Source organism: Acinonyx jubatus, chromosome D4 (genome assembly GCF_027475565.1).
Source record: "Acinonyx jubatus isolate Ajub_Pintada_27869175 chromosome D4, VMU_Ajub_asm_v1.0, whole genome shotgun sequence".
Classification (NCBI taxonomy): Eukaryota; Metazoa; Chordata; class Mammalia; order Carnivora; family Felidae; genus Acinonyx; species Acinonyx jubatus.
In genome coordinates this window covers 37660748-37678383 of record NC_069391.1, presented here as the reverse complement: position 1 = coordinate 37678383, position 17636 = coordinate 37660748, and the positions used below count along the sequence as shown (strand labels likewise).

Sequence of the window (17636 nt, the reverse complement as noted above, 5' to 3'; positions counted from 1 at the left end):
GAGTGGAGGCAGACTGAAATGTGTATTCAGAGAATCAGTTCTCTCTCCTTCCCAGACCACCTTCCCCTTGCCCACAACCCAGGTAGGGAGCTGAGGCTGGCTTATTTGATGCTTTTAATACCATTATTTGTGTTACACGATACACAACCAAGGATGATGGTCAATACTGCAATGCAAATGTTAAAAAAAATATTATACACGGCTCATGTCTTCCACACACCTTCCTAGAAATAAATTAGTGAGCACGGAGAAACCTGGCTGGTTGGCAGCCAGAGCTGAGGGTGGAGGGAGTGTTAAGGCAGTATCTACAAGGGGGAAGGATGACAGGGGGGCAAGCTAAGGCCTCGATTCCTCCCCTCCAACATCCCAGATAGGGAAGGAGGGAACCACACACTCTCCTAGACCCAGAAGGTGCTGGTTGCCAGCTTCCTACTTCTCTCCACCACTTGTACACTGCCTCAGTTGGAAGCCCTTGCCTGCCAGGGAACTAGTATGTCCTGTGGGTAGGGAGCTTTTCCCTGATTTCTCAGGGCCAGAGAGGTTGAGCAGTGGGCCAGTCATAGAGCAAGTCAGCAGCAAAGGCAGTAATCTATATGAGCCCTCATGGGGGCCCTGTCCAGAAAAGAGGAGGTACCCATGTTCTAGAAGGGTGAATCAGGGAGCCCAGGGTGATGGTAGTAGTGGTAGGAAGCTTGACTCTGGGGCCCATATGACAGGATGGGGATGCTGACCAGGATGGGAGAGATAGGCTCAGATGGGGGCCAGTACGAACCCTGTAGGCCCTGCAAGTGCCTTCTTTGTTCTTGCCTCCCTTTGGCATTTTCTCACCACTTAACCAGGGTCGCTGCTAGAGGAGGTAGGGATGGGTTGGAGGAACTGAAGGTAGAGAGCTGCACCTCAAAACTTTGGAGTTGGCAGTCCATAGGTGTGGTGCACAGAGAGGTGCTACCCTTCCTAAGCCAGCAGCCTCATTCTTTCTTCTCACTACCTTCCCCCTCCGTCAGCTCCCATTTCCCAGGAATGACATCCAGGGAGTGGGCTGTACATGTGTCCTCTTGCATGCTTGCAGCATGTGAGTGGTACTTATGAGAGTGGATACACCAACATGTGTGGGTTGTCAGCATGGAGGGATGGGGAGTGTATACCCTGGTCCTTGGATATGGGGCTTGTGGGCATGAAACCTGAGCAGTCTTAGGCTATCTGTGCTTTCATTTTTCTTCACACAGGGGCAGGTCTACAATGCCCAGTTGGCGGGGGTGGGGAGTAGTGGGTGGGCCTGGTAACCTCCTCGCTCTTGATTTTCATCCTCAGCTTTTCTGCCCTCTCCCCCCGACCAGCACCAGCAGCAGAAGCAGCAGTACACACATTCTGACTCACAGACACTTCACAGAGTTACACACACAACATATACCCTCCCACACATACATGTTCACAGACACACACACATGTATTCCCAAAAAGATCCCAAACATACACAGGTCCCTTAGGAACTTCCCCTCTCCTTTTCACATAGACATACAACTCAGGATGCCCATGAGGTGCATTCAAAGACACATAGAGACCTTCCTACACACCTCTATGGAAATTCCTATGAAGAAATTCCTTTAGGTTTGAAAAGATCTTAAAAATAATTTCAGACACTGCTCATTTTACAGTTGAGGAAACTGAAGCCCAGAAAACACAAGTGACTTGCTGAAGATCACAGAAAGGGTGCCAGAGCCAGGGCCACAACCCCAGCCTCTGACTTCAGGTCCAGGGCTCTCAGTCCACTGCCGAGCAGCCTCTTACACTGTTAACAGACCACACAGTCACTTCCCCACCACGGACACTCACATCTGTGACAGAAACAGACCTCTCCCAACACATAGACACAGATACATGCCCTGCCAGCCTCAGACACACACCCATTCTGCCAGGTTCTCCCTACCGTAAACATGCAATGCAACCACTATATTCTCCTAAACTTGCTTCCTTGAAGATTCTTACTAGGAAGCAGCATTTTGGGATCTTGGGCTAGAGAGAGATGGGAATGGGGCATTCGGGGCCCAGCCTTACCTCCGGCTTCCAGGCTGGGATGGAGACCAATGAACAGAAGCATAGGGGATGGGAGGAGTCGGCAGAGAAATAGATGCAGTGGTTGGGGGGTGGGTGAGGACAGATCATATCACCCCAAACTCTGGCCTATCTCTAAGGCCCACCTTACCCTCCTCCATGACCCAGAGAGTACGGAATGGGGTGAATGGGGCAAAAAGGAGGAAGAAGGCAGTGATTCTATGGATGGGGGGCAGTATTCCACTGGGCAGCTTTGCCAGGCTTCCCATCTGGAGATGAGGGGGAAACACAAAAAGTTATATGGGCCGGCAGGAGGCATGTGGAAGGGGCTCTGAGGTGCTGGGCCCTGCTCCCACAGCCCTGGACCTTTCTCCCTCCCAGCCCCTTTCCTTGTCAGGCTGGGCTGGGGGACTCATGGCTTCACTGGGGTGGGGCCGAGCCCCTGGCTTCGTGATCCCTCCCCCACCCATTAGTGTTGTCCTCCCTGATGTCTAGTCCTTTCTCTCCCCTACCCCACTGCAGCTTTGGGGAGGCGGGGCAGGGTGCTGGGCAAGGTCCCCCAAGTAACTGAACAAACAGCCCCCACCGCTCCTCAGCCCCCGGGATGGAGAAAGACCCGGTTTTGGTTTCTCCGGCTCCATGAACACACAGAGGTACACGTCCTACCATAGGAGGAAGCAATGACTGTTACGAGGTTGGCGGCTGTAGGGGACACAGGGCCGGGGGCAGGCAGAAGAGCTGGGGAGGGGTTGGCCCCTACCCTGTCCAGCCTGACCCTCGGGGGCCCTGCCCCAGGCGGCCGCAAATGCCCCGCCCGCTACTGAATATGGCAGGCGGTGGAGGACGTGGCCTGGCAGCACATGCAGGTGGGGTTCACGGACTTGGGGGGGATGAGGTCCAGGTCCTCGTCATCAGGTATCTCATCTAACCGGTAGCCGTCCTTCAGCAGCTGGATGTTCAAATCTTGGTTGATCTGCTGTAGACAAAGGGGAGGGAGGTCAGGCTCAGGGCAATCCCGAGGCACCACCCACAGCCGGCTGCATCCCCAGGCCAACTGCACCTAACTCAGTCCCATCCCAGATCACCGAAACGCCTGGCTTTGCCACTCCTTAGGCCCCAGCCTAAGTTCTGGTCTCACTTCTTACAGGTACATCCTGGACGCCCCACCTCTCTACAAAGGGCATCCCATTCTTGGGGCAACTTCTGTCTCTATTTGGCTGACCCCCATAAAGCATAGCCTGTATTTCACACTCCATTCTGTTTAATAACCCTGTTCTAACCCCAGGCTCAAGCCCTGGCCCTAAAACCGGGCTCTCCACACTTGAGGCCAGTGTTTTAACAGCCTCCAGGTTCTTTTGGACACTGTCCCACCCCAGGCCCTGCCCCATTATGCCCCACTCCCATGAGGCTCCACCTAGCTTTGTCCACTGCTCCCCTCAGGGTGTGATTTGGTGTTGGTCGCACCCCCTTTTCTGGATGGAGGTGGTCCTGCTCAGGTGTGTGGAGGGCCCTAAGGAGTGGGGCCTCACCTCAGCAGAGGAGTAGCCAGAAGAGGAATATCTGGACATGTCAAAGTCATCATCGCTGGTGGTGGAAGAAAGAAGACAGAGAGGTAGTGATTCCCTGATATTAAATATTAAAACTCCCAGCATCCTACCTCCTAACCCCTTAGTCAATACCTAATACCCCTCCCCTATGCTTTCAAATAACAGATCTAAATAAAAATTGTGCTTGCCGCACAAATGCTCAGCTTCCCTAACCCTACCCTTCTAAAATTGCCACCCTTAACCTCCTCCTAAATAGAGCTGTACACCCTTTGCCCCCATCCTCTCACCTTTTTTCTAGTCTCAAACCCCCCATGGCTTGTTGGGTTTTCCCAAAGTTCAAGCGTAGCCAGGTGTGTTCCCAGCAGCAGGGAACATCGAATCAGGGCCTATTCAAGGGGGCAGCTATTGGATCACTTGTCCCAGGATAGCATCAGACTGTACCAATCCCCTTTTCTCTCTCTGCTCTTCCCACCTCCAGATAAAAAATTCCATTCCCTGGAGGATTCATCCTTGGAGAGCTCCTGGCTATCTGAGGAACAACCCAATTGTTCTGACAATATAGCAGGTATGGCCTGTACAGCCCACTTGTATGTTCACACAAGTTTCTGTGGCTTGCCTGGCTGCCCCAACATCCCTGTACACACCTGTCCGTGTCAAGGGCGACCAGTGGCTTTTCATCTGGGCTCTGGTCAAGCGAGGAGTAGCCTTTATTGGGGACGACAAGCCTGGGTAGAAAATTTAGGGGACTGGATTGGCAACTGGAGCATGTAGCCTGGTGAGGAACAGGGTTAGGCCCTGACCCACCACTCCCCCCTGTCCCTTGGATCCTGTTGAGACTCTCCTCTCAGAGAGGAACTGGGACTGAGGAGGGAGGGAAGAAGGAGAAGCGTAGGACCAGCAGAAATAAATGTTGACTGGCAGGGTCCAGGTGGGATTGGGGGGCCTCTACCTTGTCCGGGCCATGACATTGTTCTTCTTGGGTTGCTGGTTGACGGGACTACCCATGCTGCCATTCTTCAGAGAGCCCTTCCGGGCCAGCTCCCGCTGCTTCTCTGCAGGAGAACATGGGAAGGAAGCTGTGTCCTGCTCCCAGGGCCACCCTACCTCACTGCTCAGGGCTGGCTGGGCTGGGCCTCCATTGTGAAACCCCTTCCTTCTCTAGGAACTGAAGCAGGGATCCCAACTCCAGGCCCTGCTGCTTGGTGGAGACAGTACTTGGCCCTGCACAACCTGAGGCAGATAGTGAGGGGCAACAGGAAGAGGCTGACTCCTGTCTTCCAGGAGCTGTACTCCAATGTGGGGCAGTTAGTGTGTGCTTGATGCCAAAGAAAGGCTGGAGAGGGAGTGATGAAGGAGAAGGATGGAGAAGTCAAGGCTTCTTGCAGAGGAGAGAGGACGGCATTTTAAGAAGGAGGGATTGCATATACAAAAATGCATTTAGAAGTGAAGAGAATAAGTATGGCTCCAGATGGGATGGAGGAGTGAAGTTGGAGGGAGGTCAGGTTAGAAAATTAGGATACATTTACTCAGGCATTTATTCAAAAACCATCCATCACCATTATGTCTTAGGTCCTGTGCTAAGGGGTTGGGGGCTCTGGTTATAACCCAGAGCATGAAGGCCTTGAATGCCAGACAGGAGTTTGGCATTAATGCAGAAGCCAAATGAGCAACTGAAATTGTTGAGTGAGAGGGGCAGAATGTGGCTAGCTGGGTGAGGGGCAGGAGGCTGGGGAGCTCCTCTGGCTATACTTCTGACTGTGGTGCCAGCCTCTGAGTTCTCCAAGGCTCTAGAGTCTACCAGATCCATGGAGCTGGTCACCAGGTGACCCTCTGCCTAGTATGTGGCACTGTTACCAGTAGCCAGTAGCTTCCTGGGTCCTGAAGGAGGCCTGTCTACCCTTTCCTATTCATCTTAAGCCCAGATGTGGAAAAAGGGATGATGAGTGGAAAGGGATACTAGGGGAAAGCTCTCATAAAATAACTACTAGCTCCAGAGAGGAAGGATGGAATGGGAATTTCCAGCTACTGTGACTCTGAAATTTCCCCTGATCTCCATGTCTCTTAGTCTCTCATATCTCAGTCTCTGACCCTCTCTCTGCCACTGCTCATCTGATTCCAGTTTTTTCCCAGCTTCTTTCCAGCAGGCAGCAGCTGCCATTACCATTCCATGACTCTAGGGGGTGCAATTTGCCTTAAAGTTCCCAGTGGTGATTATCGTGAGTCCAACTGGGACGAGGTCGTGAATTTTCATGAGGAGCTTTGGTGGTAATATAATGGGGAGGGGAAAAAAAGTGTTATTTTAAAAGCATGTTTGAAATAGTGAAAAAATGCAAACAATAAACTGGAAAAACCAAACTATGGACTACTGTGCAACCATTTAAAAGTGTGAAGTTAGGGGCACCTGGGTAGATCAGTCAGTTAAGCATGTGACTCTTGATATTGGCTCAGGTCGTGATCTCATGGTGGTGGGATAGAACCCTGCATCAGGCTCTGTGCTGGGTGTGGAGCCTGCTTGGGATTCTCTTTCCCTCTCTCTGCCCCTCTGCTGCTCATGAGTGTGCATGTGTGCGTGCTTTCTCTCTCAAAATAAAAAAATAAACTTAAAAAAAAGTGTGAACTTAATCTCTATGTACTGACATTGGCAGGGGCTCCAAGGCATTAAGTGGAAAACAGAAACAAAAAACGTTTTAGAAAAATGTGTACAGTATGATACCACTTGTGTTAAAATAGAAAATAAAACAAGAAAAACTAAAAAGGCTTAGAATGATTGTCTCTGGGAAGGAGAATGTGGTGAGGGAGAGTAAAAGGAGAAGTTAAAATACTTGTTAAACAGTAATGAACAAATAAAACTGGTTGCAGTTTGAGTCTGGTGTCTTGGGAAGATGAACAAATTCCGCTGAGAGAACTGTTCTCTTGTTTAGAAAAACAGCATGAGGAGATCCCTGGATATAGTCTGGAATGAGAGAAGCAAGGTAAAAAACAAAAACAAAACAAAAGCAAAAACAAAAATACACCAAACACACACACACACACACACACACACACACACACACACCACAAGAACAACAACAACAACAACAACAACAACAACAAAAACCCCAAAGCTGAATAAAAGAATAGTATTCTGTGAAAAGGAGTTCTGGCAGCTACAGAGGGAGAAGTTTTACAATGAATGGGGAAAGGCTCCCAGGACCGAGGAAAGGTCCAGTATTTGGCGGGCAGCTGGAGTCTGAGGAGAAAATGGCCAAAAGGATGGCAGGGATGGCAGAGAAGTTTTGAAGGATACTGATATGTTGTATTTAATTATAAACTCCTTCCTGGATGCACTGTGTTGTAATTCCTCTTCATGAAACCAAATTTTAGTAAGTCTGTTATAGCAGCAGCCTTTGGTGAGCAAAATTTTGGTCCCTGAAGGGAGAAAGGCAGTGTTAGGTGTAGGGTGAAGTGAGAACAGCAGCTGCAGGAGGTAGGGGCAGTGCTTGGGAGCCAAGTGACTTCAAAGAAGCAGGCTGCAACAGAGACTAATTTCAGAGTGGACATGAAATAAACCCCCAAGGGTAAGGGGGTACAGAGATATTTGGGCTTACTAAAAAACCAAGGGAAACCCCCCTCCAAAAAGGAGCCAACTAGACCTTGAGATCTCCGGATGGGTGAGGAAGAAATGGGGAAAGGATCTCAGTTTCTAGATTTTGGGATCCTTACTCCTTTCTACCCCTTAAACACAGTAACTGACACCCTGCTTCTAAGGCAGCTTCTTCCCAGCCTTGTGTAGTGTTTGGTGGAACTTCTAATCCTCTATCTGGGGTTCCATGGGAGCTATCCCCGGAACACCTGGAGTCTTCTTGGCCTCAGAGATGCCTCCTAGAGCTTCAGGCACTGCAGAGGACTATGACTTCCTTCTTTGCCTTGCAGGAGATAAGGTGTCTGGTAGTGCCAATGACTTGGTGGCTTGAGTCTTGGAATCATCTAGTCTGAGTTGGTTTATTTGTGCCAACTCATTGCAGACCCAGCCCAGAGCACCTTGTCCACTCCCCACATCTCCCTCACCCCCCAGACACACTCACCCAGCTTCACTTGGAGCGGGGATGGTTTGTAATTCATGGCTACTGACTCACCCTCCCGGGCGTCACAGTCCCCGTCTGAGATGGAGGCGGCGGCTGGGTCCTGTGAGGAGAAAGCAGAGACAGAATTGTTAGGAAGTGAAAAGGGGCTGCTCTCAGCCCTGAAGCTGGTCCTCCCACCCATACTTTGGGGGCATTAACCCCTGGAAGTAGGCAGGTGATTTGAGGAGGGAAGGGCAGACCCATACACCCTGGAAGGAAGACCCTGAACTGGGTAAAGAGCCATGAATCTCAGCCCCACTTACACTCACCTGGGTGTCTTTCTTCAAAGTCCTGCGTGACCCAGCCTCCTCTTAGAAAGCCTACTGTGATTCCTTTAACCCACAGGATCTCTTTGTTCAACCTCCCATACTAATTGCCCTGTTCTTCAGAGCTCTTCTTATGCAGTTGTTTGGTAAGGTATTTTCAGGTTGCTATGAGTTTAAGTCTGGATAAAGGTCAGAGTAGATGCTCCCTAAGATAGACTTTCTTTTTCTAGCATTGTATGGGTCCCTTCACAGGATCCAGAGAACTGACTGGGCAAGCCAGGCCAGACTTTAAGGCTGCAGCCACTGGACAAAAAGAATTCTCATGAGGACTTCTCCATTTCACAGATAAGTCCTAAACAGTATCCCCTGGAGAACCTGAAATGTTGGCCGGGTATGGTAGGTTAGAAGATGAATAACAAGCAAATTAGCTGGTGACCAGTTAGTCTTATGCTGCTCAGTAATCCAGCCTCACTGTTTCCTCTAAAACATGCCAAACCTCTACTACAAGGTCTAGGGCCCTGGCTTACCCTGCTTTAGTCCGTTGGAAGGGGCTGGAGTCATTCACATTCTCCCTGAGAAACTGCCTAGGACTAAAGAATGGTATGCCCAAGGTCTGAAAATTGCACAGTGTACCCAAGGCTGTGCCCGTTCTGCTTCTGGAGATGCAGACAGCAGACAGACAGGTAGAATGCCCCAGGATTGGTCCTACAGTGTCAGGTTCAGGGATCTGAGTGACCCAGCAAGGGAAGGACATATAACAATTATGGTAGCTTCTGTTGCATTTAGAATGAGATGGGGGGATGAAAACATGCTTGTCATCAAGGGGAAAAGAAAAAGTCTAGAATGTTTGGGAGGGAAATCTTGGCCTTGCCTGTGTTCCTTCAGGCCATCCAGAGAGACCCTGGATGGGCTGTTGTCACCACAGTGGTATGTGACCTCCTGAGGGCAGAACCTGGGCCTCTCTCCTCTACTCTGACCCCCACCCCTTAGCTGGTATTGTAGGGGACAGGGCTCAGAAAAAGTGGGGTGCTGCAGTGCCTCCATCTCAGGCAACTTCTCATGCTGCAGTCCTCTCCAATCCTTTATTCTCTGCTTCCTTGTCTCAGTTCCTTCTTGAGAGACTCTTTATGGATAGCACTTGTCCCCTTGTCCCCTGAAAACTTGGAGAAGCAGGCCTCTAGTGGCCCTGACATACCTTTCTGCAGCCAAAACAGCTCTGAGGTGCTACCTGCAGGGGGCATGAAGACTTGACAGCTGGGTTCTGGCTTTCCCCTTAGGCCATAGGTAGGACTCACTCTCAAAGCAGACTGATGGCTTCTTAAAGGGTAAAGCCAATAAACATGCCTGAGGGACCCTACCAGGGAAGCATTGGCACCTTTCCAATTTCCTTAGTCACATTACTTTTTCTGTAGCACTTCTCACATGATACACATATCCCATCCATTTGGATATGGTTTCCTCTTCTGGCTTTGAGGACACAGTTCTCCTTCACTCATGTTGCCTCCTTAACCATCATTTTCATCTTGTCCCACAGCCCTTTGTCTCTTCCACAGAGTCCTGCCCTCAGCCCACCTCTCTCTCCTTGGGGAGCCCTGATGTCTTCTACAGTTTGCATTAACATTCTAAATCTATGGACTTCCCAATCATGCATCTTCTCCGTAACGCTCCCATCAATCCATATAAGTCTCACTGTCCTTTCCCTGGGGCTGACTTTAAACACATGAACCCCTCAGGCACCTCTCCCTCTTCAGTCCAGGTGAGTTCATCAGAGTTGCTTCTCTCAGGCTGGAGGTACTGGATGGAAATAGTAACATTGGAAGGAGACTATGCAGAGGATAGAGTTTGAGTGGGGCCTGGGAAGCTGTTGAGCAATTCTGGTCAGAGAGAGCCACATTTGGTCCTTGCCACCACTGGGCAGGTCTTGGTGGCTTTTGATCCCTGAGAGAAACCACCAGTTCCTTTGGGTTATAAGCCAGGGTGCAGAACCCTAAGCTTGAGAAGTCCTGTGCAAAGTCCACCATACAGCATCTCACCTGTCACTGGCCATGATAGGCCATCTTAGTGGCAAGAACAAAGATATCTGGCACTGTGCCTGAAAATTCAAGCCTTTACTGTGGGCTTTCTGTATGTCTTCCCTGAGAAATACAGTCAATGCACCATGACCATCACATGGAAATGTAATCAGGTTAAATGTGAAATATTCATGAATGTTAAGTATCAGAGAAAATCCAGGCAAAAGGAAATGTCTGGCTCCAAGAAATCAGGGAGAATTTAAAATGCCCCCCAAGGACATCTGACAGGAGTTAGCTAGATCCAGGAACTAGAGTGAGGATTAGCAAAATTATTAAACACTCAGCAGAGACAGACATTGAAATGCATCTCTAACAGCAACCCATGTTTCTGCAACCCTTCAAACAAATTCTCCACAGACTGCAGAAATGATTAATAGCCCAGTCTCACCGTTACTGGGACAGGATATATAGGCTAATGGCCAGTGCAAAGCCAGTATAATTAGAGGAAGGCAAAAGTGCTAGGAGAATCCTTAGAGTTAGCCTGGTCCAGTGATTTTCATTAAACTGTGTTCCCTGAACCCTGTGCCGTGGGTGGGGCTGAGTCCAAGAGCGAAGCAAGAGTATGGAGAATGGAGATACTCTTTTGTTTCATTTATATACTAGCCTTTCTATAAAATTTTGGTTGGAGAAACAGTTCTCCTGCTTAAAAAAAAATTTAAAATCCATTAATTTGAGGTGCCTGACAGGGTCAGTCAGCAGAGCATGCAACTGTATTTTTTTTAAATTTTTAAAATGTTTATTTATCTTGAGATGTCCACCTCCATTTAGGTGTCCTGGGTGTCCGTTTCCTTATTTATAAATGGGACTAATTTTAATACCTATGTCAAATGTTCTTGTGAGGTTAAAATGAGTTAATATATGTAAGCACTTCAGTATAGTACATATTGAGTAATACATCTGTGCTAGTTATAAAGTTATTAGTACAGGTTCCATAAGGCCCACACAATCATGGACAGTATGTTCTAGGGGTGACTGGCTCACAGATGCAGCCCTAGCATCACACAGGTTGGGTCCTAGATTACGTGGGGAGGTATTTATGGAAAAAGTACTCCCTCCACAGGATGAGGAGGGGCCTGACCAGGGAGCATTCTGCCTTCTCTCTCTCCTTACTCTAACATGCAACATTTTCTTCAGTTATTTATCAATGGCAGGCCTGTGGTTCATAAATATAAATGGAAAAGAGCCCCATCCTTAGGGAGCTCCCAATAATTATCAACAGTGTCAAAAAACCAGTTGAGTCCCAGAAGATACAGACAATGTTTGGAAATAAGGAAGTCATAGGTGGCCTCAAAAAAGTTTTAGTTGAAGAGTAGGAACAGAATCCAGATTATAGAGGATTTAGGAAGGAATAGGAAAAGAGAAAGCAGAAACAGTGAACATGAATATTTTTTCAAGGAGCTAGATGGAGAAGAGAAGGAATGAGAATAAATGACAGCCAGAGGGAACTCTGGAGTTGAAGAATTTCTTTGAAACTGTGGGACACCTGACCAATGTCCTAGATGGAGGGGAAGGAAGCTAGGTAGAAAAGGAGATGTTTCGTAGGTCATGGTCTGTGAGGAGGAGATGGAAACAGAGCCTTGGACCAGAGGAGGAAGGCTACTTACTGAAATGGAAGATGGGTGAATATGAGTGAGGGATGCAAATAACATGGAGGCAGAAAGGCGGGTAGAAAGTTAAGGGAGTTCATTCCTAAAAGCCTAGATAGGTAAAGGAAGGGTTTGAATAGTAAGAGGTTGGGGGGAATGGGGGTACTTGATGACTAGCCGGAAGTGTAAGGAGATCAGACTGGCTGGGCTTCTAGCATCTTTTCACCTGCCCTTGATCTGGTTGACGGGATGAAAAACGCTCTCCGTGGTGCTGAACAATTTTGCCTTTGTTTTGTAGACTGCATGAGTGAGTCGAGGTAGAGACAATTCAATTTTAGCTTTCCCACAAGAAAGGTAACCTCTGTCCTCACCCCCAAGCATTAATTCTTGGGAAAATGAAAACTGAAATAGATTCAATGGGTCAAGGCGAAGTTAACCAAAAAGAAGGAAGGATTTTTATGCTACAGCTAGAGTTTGAGAGCTTAAATTGGTCCTGTGATTAACTGAGACTTATCTGTTTCCTTAAACAACTTGATAAAATTCATTACCAAAAACAAGTACCACCAAGCTGTAGTATTTTGTGGTGGCCCTCATCAAGAGAACCAAAATGGAGAAGAGTTCTGCTCACCCCAGGCCTAATAACAATGATAGCCTAGCCATGGCAAGCTTAATAGATTTTTCTATTATAAAGTAATATGTGCTAAATTTCCTAAAAATAATTTTTAGTTTCACTACCCCTTGAGACAACCTCTGTAAATGTCCTAGTATATTTAAATCTTGTGTGTATACCACAGTAGCAACACTCTGGGGTTTCCCTCTCTGGAAGCTGGTGTTTCTCCTCATAGTCCACAGGGGTGGGTTCCAGGTCCCACCCTTGCTTGGACCAGGTGGAGCCAATCAGGGTCTCCCCCAGAATAGGAAGTGGGACCAAGAGGAGAGGTAAAGCTCAAGACTGTAGATTAGGTAGTAGAGAAAGCCACTGGGCAGGGAGATAAGAATAAAGCTGATGTTCAGAAAGAAGCAAACACAAGAGATAGAGAAAGTCCTTCAGAGGCTCTGGTTCTAGAACTTCCTCTGCCCTTCTAAGGTTTGTAGGGCACATCTACCCTTGAATACTATGAGAAATCCTAGTGTCCTTATAGTCTAGTTTCATTTAAAAAATTTTTTTTAATGTTTATTTATTTTTGACATAGAGAGAGACAGAGCATGAGCGGGGGAGGGGCAGAGAAAGAGGGAGACACAGAATCCAAAGCAGGCTCCAGGCTCTGAGCTGTCAGCACAGAGCCCGATGTGGGGCTCGAACTCACAGACCGCGAGATATGACCTGAGCCGAAGTTGGATGCTCAACCGACCAAGTCACCCAGGCACCCCTAGTTTCCTTTTTTAAAAATTTTGGGGGGCACCTGAGTGGCTCAGTCAGCTGAGCGTCTGGCTTCAGCTCAGGTCATGATCTCTCTGCTCCTGAGTTTGAGCCCACATCCGGCTCAGTGCTGACAGTTCAGAGCCTGAAGCCTGTTTCAGATTCTGTGTCTCCCTCTCTCTCTTTGCTTCTCCCCCACTCACATGGGGGAAAAAGAGAGAGCGAGAGACAGCACGCATGAGCGGGGGAGGGGCAGAGAGAGAGAGGGAGACACAGAATCCAAAGCAGGTTCCAGGCTCCAAACTGTCAGCACAGAGCCCGATGTGGGGTTTGAACTCACAACCATGAGATCGTGACCTGAGCTGAAGTTGGATGCTCAACTCAACCGACTGAGGCACCCAAGCACCCCTAGTCTACTTTTCTTTTTAGCTTAAACTAGTTTGAGTTGAATTCTGTCATTATAATACCTGCATAGAACAACATACAGAAAAACAACTGTATCTTATATTCTGTATTTTTGAAAATTAGTATTGGAATATAATCAACTACCCATATTTTTACATAGTTTTTGAAATCATCAATGTAATGGCTCCATAAAGGAGATGTATAATAACTTTTTAACCATTCACTTATTTTGGACATTCAGATTGTTTGCAATTTTTCACTATTATAAATAATACTAATGCTGAAATCCATATATATTTGCATTTAGGGTAATTTCTTTTTTTTAAATGTTTTATTTATTTTTGAGACAGGGAGAGACAGAGCATGAACAGGGGAGGGTCAGAGAGAGGGAGACACAGAATCTGAAACAGGTTCCAGGCTCTGAGCTGTCAGCACAGAGCCCGACGCAGGGCTCGAACTCACGGACCACGAGACCATGACCTGAGCCGAAGTTGGCCGCTCAACCGACTGAGCCACCCAGGCACCCCTAGGGTAATTTCTTAAATAAAGTAGAATTACAAAGTCAAAAAGCAGGAGTAATTTTAAGATTCTTGATACATATCATCAAACTGCTTTCCCGAAGGACTGTTCCAATTTACAATGCCTCTAGTCATGACAAAGGGCTATAGCTGGTTTTTAATATTTTATTTTTCACTGTGTGCCAGGAAATTTCAGGTCATCACATCTATCCATCATCTTATAAGAGAACTGTGCCTCAGTTCTTACTTACCTGGTTGCCTCTGGGGAAACTTCTTTCAAAGAATAGAATTCCCTCTGGAATGGAATCATCTGCCAGACAAAATATGCCTGACTTGAGGCCACCAATTAAGAATAAGAGGAGATAAGACTTTGTTACACTGAAGCTTGGGAAAAACTCTAAATGGCACAGTACTGCCTGATGGCTGGCCACCATGTTTCAGCTGGTCCTTGGCCTGTGCCAGTACATCAGCTATAGGAACCGTGACTAATTGCAGAGCCAGGAGGCAAACTTCACAGAATGAGTATCCCTTGCTTTCAGACTTGGGGTAAGAAAATCAACCAAAATGGCTCTGGAGTTAACCCACTGAGAATGGCAGCTCCTACTCCCTTACCCATTATTTAGTTTTCAAAAGTAGCTCAGAAACTACTCAGGGGGGAAAAAAAGATGGTGAAAGATCTGAAACTAGTACTGGGATGGTAAAGAACTAGAACTAGAACTAGAACTCTTTTTTAAATGGGGAGACAAGAGGTCAGTGAATTAAAAAAAAAAAAAGATTTAGAATCCTATTCTGCCTCCTTCATGGTTAGGATTTCTTGTCCTAGATTGATGTTCTGCTATTCCTCCCCACTCTTACTCCCCTGGAAACCCTATGACTAAAAAGGCTTTGTTTGGGAGAAAGGACAAATACCTCAACTCAGGAACACCCACTACAGCAGCTGTGGCTTGAGGGAAGCTTGTGCATAAAGGCCTAGGGGACAAGCCTCATGACCCAGGAGGTAGAAACCAGAGCCAGAAATTGAAAAATCTTGGTTCCTCTGGGAGGCCTCGCCTCACCTAGCTCCTGACTTTCATTCCTATCCTTAAGCTTATCCCCTGAGCCAGATGTTCAGATGCCCTATTTTGGATCAGCTAGAGACACATGTCTTGGCCTATACAGTCTTGCGACCTAGAGGGTTTTCTGAGCTTGCTATCCTGCCACACCTCCTCCAGCTCCCATTTCAACATCTTTAGGGAAAGACTATCTCACTCAATGGAAAAAGGGGTGAAGGTGTAAAGTTCTTTAAAAATAGATCAACAATGGTTAAAATGGCTAATTTTATGTTATGAAAAAGGTTGAAGAAAATAAAAGATAGACTGGTAGGGCCTAAGGCAGAAGGAGAAAATGTGTGAGGGTGGGCAGTGGATATAAGGAGGTCCTTTTCCTCCCTCCCTCCCTCCATCCACCTTCCCTTCCTTCTTTCCTTCCTTCCTTCTCCTTTCTCTCTCCCTTTCTTTCTCCCTTTGTCCCTCCTTTCTTTCTTTCTTCCTTCCTTCCTTCCTTCCTTCCTTCCTTCCTTCCTTCCTTCCTTCCTCTTTCTTTCTTTCTTTCTTTCTTTCTTTCTTTCTTTCTTTCTTTCTTTCTTTCTTTCTTTCTTTCTTCAGTTTCAGCCAACACAGACTTTGGAGATGAGGCCTTTCATAGGAGAGGGGCAAGGAAATGATTCCAAAATCAAAGGAGTCATAAGGGCCAAGGGATTCTGAGTTGAGTTTCTGGAGGCCTTCTGCTTAGGCAGGACCCAGAGGAGGGGGAAAAGGACATCAGATATTCAGGGCTAACAAAGCTTTAGGGAGCATGTCTGGAGGATCTTTCAATTTCCTTCCAGGATGTGGATTATAGTTCCCCAAGGTAAGAAAGGAGGCTCAGAACATCGAAGAAAGATGCTGCCCTACTTTAGATGCTGTAGATGCTGCCTACAAATAGAGGACATTTGGTTGGAGAGTCTTTGAGACTAGTCCCTCAGCCTTATACATGGTAGGAAGCTGAAGCAGGAGAAATCTCAACAGATATTAACATTTGGTCTAGGCCAGCCTGACTTGTGGATCTTCACATGGATCTTGGTCCCAAATCTCACTGGAAGGTATTTGGTAAGCTTCAGTTATTCAAGGGGCCGAGCCTGCCCTGCCCTGGTTCATGAATCTTTTGGAATCCTTGTTTTCCCAAGAAAATAAATAGTCTGGCAGTCTATGGGATGTCCTCACACAACTGCCATTTCTGATCCTTTTTCTCTGGCCTTGGAAGAGTAAAGAGCTACCTGTCTGCAGTGAACAAGTGAACAATGGACTTAGGGCTGGTATCAAACAGCTTCTCCCTTCTGTGGCATTTCCTACCCCCATCCTTTCTCATCTTTTCAATCTGTTCTTCTAACCTTCATTATAACTGGCAAGCACCACTTTTTGCTCATAAAGACAACTTGCAGTTCTAAAGCTTAGCTCTGTGGACAGAGCAGTCTCCTATTCTTTCCTTTTGCCCTCCTAATAATTAAACATCAGTAAGTTCACCACTTGTTTAAAAAACTTGATAGTCACTGAATATCAACATGGGGCAGGCAGGGAACAATGTACTTTGGGGAGGGAAAGATACTGATTCTTGCAAAAAGACTTTAGTCTAATGGTAAAAAGAAGACAGAAACACATATTAGCCCATTTAAAGCAGACAGAGCAGCATGAGAGAGAGGAATGCATAAAGGGTGGTAGAAGCACAGAGGAGAAAGTGATGGTGGTAAAGGTTTGTTACCCTCCCTGATGTAGAGGGTTGGGCCTGGGCAGGAACCTGGGGAAACTACAGGCTCACCTATTAAGTGGCTGGCAAGAGCAATGACAGTTGAGTGTAGGGCCAGGACTCTATTCTAACTACCTTTAGTTGCTGTTGCTATCAGGCATTCAGCCTACTCTATTTTTGTGTGTGGGGGTGGGTATAACAGGGCTTTTTCCTTACCATTGAGATGCACAAACAACTCTCCCACAAAGAAAGGTCTAGAGACTCTAGGTGGATGGTTGGGAAGTGTTTCTATTGGGAAAGCAAAAAGGGATCCAGAGTCCTAAGAGTACTTAAGAGGGAGAGATGGTGGCTCTGGTAAAACAAACCCTACTGACTCTAAACAAGCCTAGAGCCTGCAGTCACTCCCACCAGGTGTGCTTTGTGCAGCAGAGAGGTCAATGCTACAGGTTCCTGGAGGCTCAGAGCCCAGCCCAGCAGTGAAGAAGGTCAGAGAGGGGAAGGAGAGGGTTAACTCTACAAAGACTCATAATCCCCTATCTGAGTTTCTGTTAAGTCAGTTTTTTAAAAAATTTATTTACTTATTTTGAGGGGCAGGGTGGGGCAGAGACAGAATCCCAAGTGGGCTCTGCACTGTTGGTGTAGAGCCCAATGCGGGGCTCAATCCCACGAACTGTGAGATCATGACCTGAGCTGAAATCAAGAGTTGAAAGCTTAACCAACTGAGCCACCCAGGTGCCCCAAGTCAGTTTTTTTAAGAGTGTGTGTGTGTGTGTGTGTGTGTGTGTGTGTGTGTGTGTGAGAGAGAGAGAGAGACAGAGAGAGAGAGAGAGAGAGAGAGAGAGAGACAGAGAGACAGAGAGACAGAGAGAGACAGAGAGAGAGAGAGAAGTGTGTGCAGTTGGTAGTAGAACAGTAGCGGGAAGGGAGATTCTAACCTAGCACAAACTCAAGGCAAGTTTTCAGCAGT

At 47.3% G+C, this 17636-nt stretch overlaps 1 protein-coding gene across 13 annotated transcripts in view; it reads right to left on the bottom strand.

The window, feature by feature from the left end:
* Nucleotides 1–97: 97 nt before the first annotated feature.
* Nucleotides 98–17636, bottom strand: part of FAM219A (family with sequence similarity 219 member A) — a 54387-nt gene continuing 36848 nt past the window's right edge. For 2 of the 13 annotated variants that reach the window (XM_053204990.1, XM_053204991.1), the window contains 6 exons: nucleotides 14161–14219; nucleotides 7664–7763; nucleotides 4549–4651; nucleotides 4244–4324; nucleotides 3582–3636; nucleotides 98–3028 (listed from right to left, as the gene is read on the bottom strand). In XM_053204990.1, coding sequence (XP_053060965.1) covers nucleotides 2870–3028; nucleotides 3582–3636; nucleotides 4244–4324; nucleotides 4549–4651; nucleotides 7664–7763; nucleotides 14161–14219 — 557 coding nt within the window. In that variant the 3' untranslated portion in view covers nucleotides 98–2869. Of the gene's footprint in view, nucleotides 3029–3581; nucleotides 3637–4243; nucleotides 4325–4548; nucleotides 4652–7663; nucleotides 7764–14160; nucleotides 14627–17636 lie in introns of those variants that run through there. The other 11 variants (XM_027039319.2, XM_027039317.2, XM_027039322.2 and 8 more) reach the window with 9 other exon arrangements.